At 37.7% G+C, this 9,578-nt stretch overlaps 1 protein-coding gene across 14 annotated transcripts in view; it reads right to left on the reverse strand.

Annotated features, from left to right (window-relative positions):
- Positions 1–9,578, reverse strand: part of abi3bpb (ABI family, member 3 (NESH) binding protein b) — a 46,098-nt gene that overhangs the window by 30,559 nt on the left and 5,961 nt on the right. For all 14 annotated transcript variants that reach the window (XM_005943322.2, XM_005943320.2, XM_005943321.2 and 11 more), the window contains exon 2: positions 4,135–4,314. In XM_005943322.2, coding sequence (XP_005943384.1) covers positions 4,135–4,314 — 180 coding nt within the window. The remainder of the gene's footprint in view (positions 1–4,134; positions 4,315–9,578) is intronic.

Consider the following 9,578-nt stretch of genomic DNA (forward strand, 5'->3'; position numbering starts at 1 on the left):
CATTTTAGACACTAAAAGAAAAAACACTCCACAGACCTTACTAGCATCACATGTGCATAACTCAAGTGTCATCTTATCAATGTGTTATGTGATCTTCAATGGGTTTTTTTTCTTCTATTTCTGGCAGATACAGACATTTAATTTAAAGTCTTGATGTTGCATCTGTCTACATACTGTTAATTACTAACCCTAATGAGCTGTTGTGTTTTATTTTGGACTGGGTTTACACAAATGCTCACTGAATGTGTTGGCAATAAAATAAATTTTAAAAAATAAGTTGGATGTACTTAATTCATTTGTGTGGAACCTGTTGACAAAATAGATTTATGTTAAACTAATTAATAAAGCACAAGGTGGCTGAATATATAATATTTGAATTAATCAAACTTAAATTTAACATTTTACTGCCACAAATAAGAAATGTGTTGAAGTAACTAATCTAAACTATCTAACCTGTAAATATATCATCTATGTTCATACAACATAACTTGATTTAGTTAGTCTTAAATATGTCTTGTTAATCTTAAGTAGTTTTTTTAAATTAGATAAACTAAAGATTTTTGCTTTAAACTAACATAATTCAATTTCGTGGAACCTGTTGACAAAATAATTTTAATTAAAGTCAACGTTTCATTTTTTTGAGTGTATAGAGGTGGGATTTAATAAGTTTTCTTCGTCCCACTCCTTTTTCAGGCAATTTTTGTTTTTTGTTTTGTCCATTTTATGTTCAATATAGGTATTTGTTGTGCCTGGAAATGAACAAATAAATGAAATGAATGAAATGAATGAAAGAAAATGTCCTCAAGCTGATTTTTTTTCCAAAAACAAACCAGTGTCTTTGTTGGTTTGAGAGGAGACTGTATTCATCTCTACAGGTGTAAACATGTCCCACCCCCCAAATGACCCCATCAATCACATGCCCTAAACAGATTAAGGATTTGTCTGTATTTACCAAACCATCCTCCAAACTTGAGCCAAAATTCAGATGTTTTTAACACCATACAGTGCTACTGTTTCTCCACTCTCGTGCAGTAAAGTTTAAATTGAAACAGCAACAGTTTGCCTGCAGAGGAAATGGTGAAGTATCCCTGAGTCGTCATGAAGCCATGTTTGTGTCTCATGTGGCTAAAAAAAACCAAAACCCCGAAACCACGGGCAGCATCGGATTTAAAGAGTCAACACTGCGGTTGCAGTCCTCATGGAACTGCTGATGGATGATCCTCCATTGAGGGTTTTTAAACAGGAAGGTAAACACCGCAGGAAATGTTTAAGAGCAGTTCTGATACCACAGTCCCGCCCAGATCGTCAAACTGACATGACATGACCTTGAGGCAGAAGTGGCAGTGATGAGAGATGAGTGGTGAAAATTAAGAAGGAGATTAAATTAAAATTCTCCCAGAGGAGCTCCAAGATCCTCCTGTATCTAACTGTTTATATGTGTTTATCATCTGTCTTCTGGATTTAATTTTCCCACAGTGAGGAAAGTAAACATGACATGGAAGAATGGGATACCTGATTTTCCCAGCAGCACATGAACTCAGCATGTCTCATAATGCCAAGAAAGGAAGAAACACTCAGATCTGAATTATTCAAATCAAATAATCTGAAGATGTTTGGATGTGTGGTGAGCTCTCCACCAAACCTTAGCCAGATATTGCACAGTTTGAACAAGGTACAAACCCATATGGAAAAGATATAAATAAATCTTATAAAGTTTGTATCTGTCTTGTGTGAAACTTATATGAAAAGCATACAAGAGTGAAAACAGATATAAGATCCTTAGAAAATTATATAAATGAAACTTGAATGTTTTGGATACTTACTAAAACAATATATGAAAGTGGCCACTTTCATGAGTAAATCATATAAGCCTTATATGATTCACTATATGAAGTAGGCCACATCTGATGCAAGTCTTTTATAATTTCTTTCTATTTCTTTTCCATGTGGGAAGCTACTAAGTAAAGAAATGAAGCTCTCAATTGATGAGAAAAGCTTTTTTGTTCACCGAACCTAAGCCAAATTTTAAGTCATATTAATTAATCATCAATGGCAAAATATATTTTATGTCATCAGAAATATACCAAGAAAATCAAAGCTAGACCATGCAAATTCTGGCAATTTTTAATCAGAATCATCAGAATCAGATTAGCTTATTAGTCCCAGAGGAAATTATGTGGTCACAGTTGCTCAAAGAGAGTCAGAAAACATAAAGCATCCAAAAGACTAAAAAAACAGACCCAAACTTAATCAAAAGTTGGAACTTCACTTCCATATCTGACTTAAATATCTTTAATGCGATACACAGAGAGACTGGAGTAAAGCTGATGTTTCTCAGCAAACTACTAATGTTGTACCAATTTATAACACGAGCAAAATATTATGCCAGAGTTCGGATGTTTTCATCAAAGCCAATCAAGCAGTTGATGAGAAAATTGTCTTTAAAAGTTTGGGCTCTTTTTGTTGAAGTCTCCACCAAAACTGATGCCAACGTTTAAGGAAGTTCCATCAATCATCTGAGGAAAAACTACCACATTTATTTTTACCAGAAATCTATCCAGAAAACCAGTGCCAGACACTCTGGCACAATTTGGCTATTTCTACCATAAGATTTGAAGAAAACAAAAAGACAAAAATTTATCATCACACGAGTAAATGAGGGCCTGTCTACCAACCTTCAGCCCCCTCTTCATCATTGAATTAGTATCTTAGTGACCCACACAGAGAGACTGGAGCAAAGTCACTATTACTGTACATTAATCAGAAAAGTAGGGACGCAGTGAATAAAGTATTTAAAATAGCACCACTAAACTTCAGCCAAAGTCTGTGTAATTTTAAACATAGTATGAAACTACTTCCAGCAGGATGAAAAAAAGATCAAAGCTGATAAGAACTGCAACTGCATCCAAAATCAGTAATGTCATTCATGAACAGCCCAATTTAGTTGATTTCAAAGAAAGTACAAAGCTAAATTTGCTACACTCTCATCACCAAGAAATTAAGCTCTCAAGGCTAAGAGAACCTGGATAAAAACATCCAAAAGGCAAGAAGAGTTGAGCATTTTGGCACCTGTCCATCAACCGAAATGTTGTAGCCTCTTGACTTCTAATTCTGCCAACATACACAGCAATACTGAGCAAATTTTGGGTTTTCACACAAAGGATCACCACAAAACCTCAGCCAAATTTAGTCATATTTTAATGTTTCATAATGCCAACATGATAAGCAGTTTTGACCCAGGATTTATGTTTTTTTCACTTCCACATCTCTCACTAAAGCAAATGTATCCAAGACCATAAACAAACTTCAGCCAAATCTGGTACTTTTTTGTGAGCATAATGCAGAGCCAATATTTGTCATTAGATCATAAATGGGCTTTCCTGTTTGAGGAGAAAAGTCCTCATAATTCTGGTCTAAATTCCAAAAGCTGCTGCAGTCATTTAGTCCCAAGTCTGCAGGAGTGCAAACAAACTCATCCTGCATGAAAACTGGTGTTGAAGGATGACTTTCAGCCGGTTTTCTGTTAACCCTCTCACTGTGGCCGATTATATGCATCATACCATCGCAACTTTTAGAGCTTTCTTGGTGTGATGGGATAAAAATTCTTGGCTGCGCTTCAGAAAACGGATCAGAGCCACCTGCTGCTGTCACTGTGAGACTCTGCTGCTTCTCAAAGCTTCTTACATTCTTCTTTTCCCGAAAGTATTCCTACAGAAACTCTCACTTTCCCACGAGTTTAAAGCTTTAGACATGGAGGTTTGGTGGTCACACCGATGCAGAAACAAAAGTTCCAGAATCAAAACAACACAAAGTCGTGGTTTGGCACAGATTTAATCATCTCCTCATGAACCTGTTTAATGTTTTAAAGACAGACACTAATACATTCAGCTTCTGAGAATTGTATAAAGGGAAAATATTCGGAAAAGGGAGTGGAAGGTTTCATTTTGCCCAAGTGTACTATTTTTTTCTAATAAACTTTTAAGGAAATTCATAAAGATCTACTGCCTTTTATCTGCAAAGACCATCTTCATCAACAACTTGATACTGATTAAAACAAATGGAAAAGTAAATTGGAAAAGAAAAACATTATAAATATACACATACTGTAGATGAAGAAATATTTGTGGGTCTTACCCATCTCAGTCTCGTAGGGCTGTCCATTTTCAGGCAGCTGGATGAACTGTTTGGAGAACATGCTGCTGCCGTAACCCAGAATATAACCCTCTAACTTCACATCTGGACTTGGACGCACAAACTTCATCACAATGGTGTCACCAGTGGCGTTGATTCGAACCTTCATGTTCTGTCGACGCACTAAGGAAGAGAAGAAGCAAGACTATTAGGGAATATCAGGAATTCAACAACAAATACTCAAGGTAAGAAAAAATCATAACATAATCAAAGTTCATGTAATAAAAATTTACAAAGTCAGAACTGTGTGATACATTTCAAAGACATTTTGGTTTTTGACTCAAAAAATTGGTACCAAGACCAGATTTAAATGTTTCAAGACCAAGCTCTGATTTACTAAGGCATAAATATGGGTTGAAGACCCACTGGCAACATCTGGTTGATAGGTAAAAACGACTGATAATGAGTGGTTGCTGGCTGTCTCAAGTTGAAATCAGTCATAAAAAGGGTGGCTGTAGCTCAGGTGGCAGAGCAGGTCAGCCACTAATCAGAAGGTTGGTGGTTCAATCCCAGGCTACCTCCCAGCTGCGTGCCAAATATCCTTGGGCAAGATACTAACCCCATGTTTGCCTACTGGTGGTGGTCAGAGGGCCCGGTGGCGCCAGTGTCTGGCAGCCCCGCCTCTGTCAGTGTGCCCCAGGGCAGCTGTGGCTACAATGTAGCTTGCCATCACCAGTGTGTGAATGACTGAATGTAGTGTAAAGCGCTTTGGGGTCCTTAGAGACTAAGCAAAGTGCTATACAAATGCAGGCCATTTACCATTTTGCTCCACCAAAAATCTCTTTTTGAATGCTTTGGTCACTAACAGGTTGCTGCAGTCACCCATAATTTGCATCTAAAAAATGCACTATAAATTAAGTTTCAAGAAATTGGAATGTATCAAAAACATTTTATATACATAATAAAAAACTATGTTAATTGGAATAACATTTCATTTTCCAATAGTCATGTTGCCATTTCAGTTTTTCTTTTTTCTTTTTTTTCTCCTGCCAGTGTGCCACTGAGCTCTGTCAAACCCAAACAGGTAGTATCAGATCAATCTGATGATAATTACAGTTGAACACTTTGCGAAATTAGCACAAACAGTTAGAGAGGAACCATTTGTTTTAGCTTTACAGAAAAATCAAAGACCAAAGTGAGGACAGACAGGGACTCAAACTCTACACCAGCTCCAGTGTCGCTCTGAGCTTTTACAGTCAATCATCTTGGATATCAAGTAGGAATTCAGAGTTCAACCACATTTCACTCTAAGTACAAATTAATTAAATAGTCTTTATGAACACAAAGACAAGATACTTACATTTTTAATTCAAAAAGTGATTGAAACATGGCATGTTATCGAATCTTCAAGTCAGTCAAATAAGGATTTTCTAATAAGATGCCCAAAACTCTACAACTGGTCTAGAGAACATTTCTACACGGGCCTATAAGACTTTACTTTTATAGAAATTAACAGTTAAAAGTGTGGCCTATTACTTACTGCAGGAGTTATTTAAATTTATTGTAACATGATTAAAGAGGGTATTTGCACTCGAAGCTAATCACTGAAGCTTAGTCTAGCCCACTCAGTGTCACACTGTGATCCAGCGGGTACCCCTTTAGCGTCTTTTTCCATGGTGTCTGAAATAGAAACCATGAGACTGTGGCCACATGTTCTTTGCTGGTGTAGCCACTGTCACAGGATGAAAACAAAGGAGAAACTTGTTGCAGATGACAAAAGTTTTTTTCCTAACATGTGGTTTTACATTCTCAAGGGACTTATTTTAACACAAAGCAGGACCTTTTCCTAAAACAAACCAAGATAATCTCACTGCAACTGGAAAAAAAGGAGTAAAGGTCATGTTTTTAGAAATCAAAGGCAGTAAAAACAAACCATGGTGAAAGTTTTATTGATTTAAAGCTCCATCAAACAAAAACCTTAACCATGCAGTTGTTAGTGCCTGGACCTAAGCAAGAATCTAGATCAAGTTCATAAAACGTCCATAAAGGACACAAACCAGTTCTCAGAATTAACATGTCAATTACATGAACAGCACAATAATCAATCAGCACAGTGTGGATTTTTTAGGTCTCTAAAAGAATGCTATTTTCTCTTGGAGGACCAATGACAAAAGAGATCCTATATAGAATCCTGCAACACAGACGGCCAGTGTTGCACGATGTCTTCAAACGAGACAATTTTAAAATGTTTCTTGTTTTTGTTTGCTTTGTTTGTTGTTTGTTGGAGAGAAACCACATTTCCCTTGACAGGTTATTGAGATTCTGTTTTATATGTTTGGGGACGTCATTTTTGGATTAAATGCTATATTAAATTCCTGATGATGGAAAGAGTTTTTAGAGTTTTCCAACACTTTTATTACAAAATGGAGCTGCCAGAAATTTATTTCAAAGAGACAAGAATTATGTCTGTCAATTTTCTTCTTCTTACCCAAAGTTATATTCAAGACAATCCTTTCCTCAGGTTTTCCAATTCCTCCTGTGGGATCCTGAGAGAGATCCATGGGATATACAACTGGTTTCATGATATTGGTGTACGTTATGGTCTCCTCAGAGGTTGGCATTCCATGCCCAGAAAACCTGGGCTGGTGTCCAGAAGGCATTTGGATTAGATGGCCGAACCACCTCAACTGGATGAATACTGGCTCTATTCTAAGCTCTGTCCAGTTTATAGTCCAGTAACATGGAAGTTTCTGACTGGACTGAACATTCCAGTCTGAAGATACAGTCTGTTCTGTAGGGGAAGTCATGCTTTGATTACATTTCACGCTGAGATGGATATCTCATCTAGAATCCACTGTCTGTATATCTCTGTTTTTCATGGGCTTTTACGATTTCCCTCAGAGCCTCTGCTCAAGCAGTTAATGAGCATGTTTGGTGTCCAGTGGCAGATCCTCCTGACCTCTGTCTGCAGGGTTCAAGTGCATCATCATGGTCCACACTTAAAATTTTAACAAGGAAAAAATGTTTCAGTCCTGCAGGGTTTTCTCTATAAACTTTTTATTTTCCAGGCCCCAGCGCTCTGACAGTGTCCAAACACAGGAAAGCACGAGGAGGTCCAAATTACTCTGTGAATAAGCTGCTTTAAACCAAGCCAGCATCAAACTTAGCCTCCTCAGAGTCAGAACTCACAGACATGAAACAGATTTGACTTCCATTTCCTGTGCATCATTATCTCTGATAATCCACTCAGAAACTGGAGAAAAGACGTTCAGAAGCTGCCTGGGAATCAGTCTGTTTTCAGTTTTCCTTTAGCGTCACAGTAACAGTACATCAATGAAACACTGTAAACTGAGAGTTCAGCAGACACTTCAACTACCCGTGAAGTGATACAGGCTGAAAATGTCCAACTGTACCCAAATCAAGGTTATTTCATGTGAATACACCAGAAGAACTCAAACTTTGACCTGGAAAGTCCTAAACATAAAATGGCTGAATCAGCAGGACTTGCAGCCTCTTTAAGTTTTCCACATCAGCCAGGGTTGCTCGTTTTTCCAACACTTTCCCACCATTTAAAGAGGACCGACTTGCTTGAACATGATGAAGCTGTTAAGAGCTCATCTGCATTTGGTTTTCTCTTGAATCCACACCATGAAAACTCAATGACGAGGCAATCACACATGTGACGCTTCATGTTCCTCTCCGTGCCTTCATGTGGCTTTCCGAGCTATGGTAACATTCAGACTGGCTTCTGACGAACTGCAAACCAGTCCCAGCATAACGAACCTGTTAGCTGGATTTTTTGTAAGGTTTCCCACATGTAATCCCAAAAATTCCTCTGTCTTTAAAATGTTTCTACTCTGAACACAGAACTTCACTACACAGTTGTTATTATTCTCTAGCTTCTGATAATCTATCTTATCAGGTAGATCTTGTCTAGCTGTCATCACAATGCAGTATCTCAGAAAATTGTAAGGATTTTTTATATACCGGTACATTTATGATCCAATTACAATGCTCATGTAACGCTGCAAATTTGTAATATTACAAACAAATTTGTTTGTAAAAACACTGTATTTAAAAATGTCCAGTTTTTTTTTAAGATTGCTGCAGCAACTTAATGTGCACCAATTTAGGTGCTGCCCCTTGCTTTGTGTGGTTCTGCTGCAGGTTTATTTCTGTTAAAAGGGAGTTTTTCCTTCCCACTGTGGCCAAAGCACTTTCCCATAGGCAGGTGATCTGACTGTTGGAGTTTCAGTCTTTTCTTTGTGTTATGTACAGTATTCACCTTACCTTCTTGATATAAAGCACCCTGCGGCAACTGTTGTTTAGTGCCATATACTGTAGATAAAACTGAACTGAAACTGAATTGTAATGGTGTTGCAAAGCCCATGTAGATGATATTGAATGCTGGAATGTTGACAATTTTTGACTTTGTAGGTCTTTAACGAAGATTTATTGCCTCAAACCTTTCATAAAAAACACTGTGATCTGTAAATTGTGCTCCTACCTTTTATGATCCAAGTATCTCTATCAGCTGAAGCCATCAACTGAGGCTCTGTGATGTTTATGTGAGAGGTTATTCAGCCTTAAATAGAGGAAGGTTAAATCAGCTGCTGCTGGAAGACACATCCTTTCATAGAAGTGACTACAGGTTAATGTGGAGCCAAATTGAGCAGTTTGAAGTGATAAATTCCAGCAGAGGAGCATTTTTCTGTTTCTGAACTGTTGTTTTAGCTGATTAACTCTCTGTGCAGAAGCTCAGTGGAACAATTAGGTCTAATTAGGCATTAAAGCCTCCTGCGAGGAACAGCATGTGCCCAATCACTAGACAAGTGTTTTCTTTTTTAGTTTTTTTTTTTTTGTAAGGTTTGGGTTTTTCCAAGCATGTCATTGTGTTCAAGTACATCCAGTCCATCATCTTATCTAGGTTTTCTTTGGGCTGTTTGTTCATGCAGATCAGTATGAGAAAAGCCTGCAGAGAGGCCAACATGCTGGACGTGTGGAATCATGTAGCTCATTCTTGGCAGCGTTGTTTGGCCTGTCGAAGGCGGAGGGATAAACCTCAACATCATGACAGACATCAGCCCCCCACCCCCACGGAAAAAAAACAAACAAAAAACAGTGCTTAATATAGACGAGGGTTCCCCCTCCCAAAAGCATGGACTACATATCCCAGCTGCAGCAGTTTTCTCGGTGTGTCAAACTCTTATATCTCTGTAATGACTCTCATTTTTCCTTAGGAACAAATGGACCCTAATGAAGAGACATTAAGTACAACAAAATACCACAAGTACCCACGAAACCAGCGTCAAATGGAAGAAAAAGTACTCCAGCAAGTAACCAAAAGTACTATAAAAAATCTCAAAATAAACCCACAAACAGTAATAGCTCAAAAAGCTATCAGTGTTCTCATCATTGTTGGGTAAGTTACTTTAAAATAGTAACTT

The sequence above is a fragment of the Haplochromis burtoni genome, unplaced genomic scaffold (genome assembly GCF_018398535.1).
Source record: "Haplochromis burtoni strain Fernald_Lab_line unplaced genomic scaffold, NCSU_Asbu1 Contig_332, whole genome shotgun sequence".
Classification (NCBI taxonomy): Eukaryota; Metazoa; Chordata; class Actinopteri; order Cichliformes; family Cichlidae; genus Haplochromis; species Haplochromis burtoni.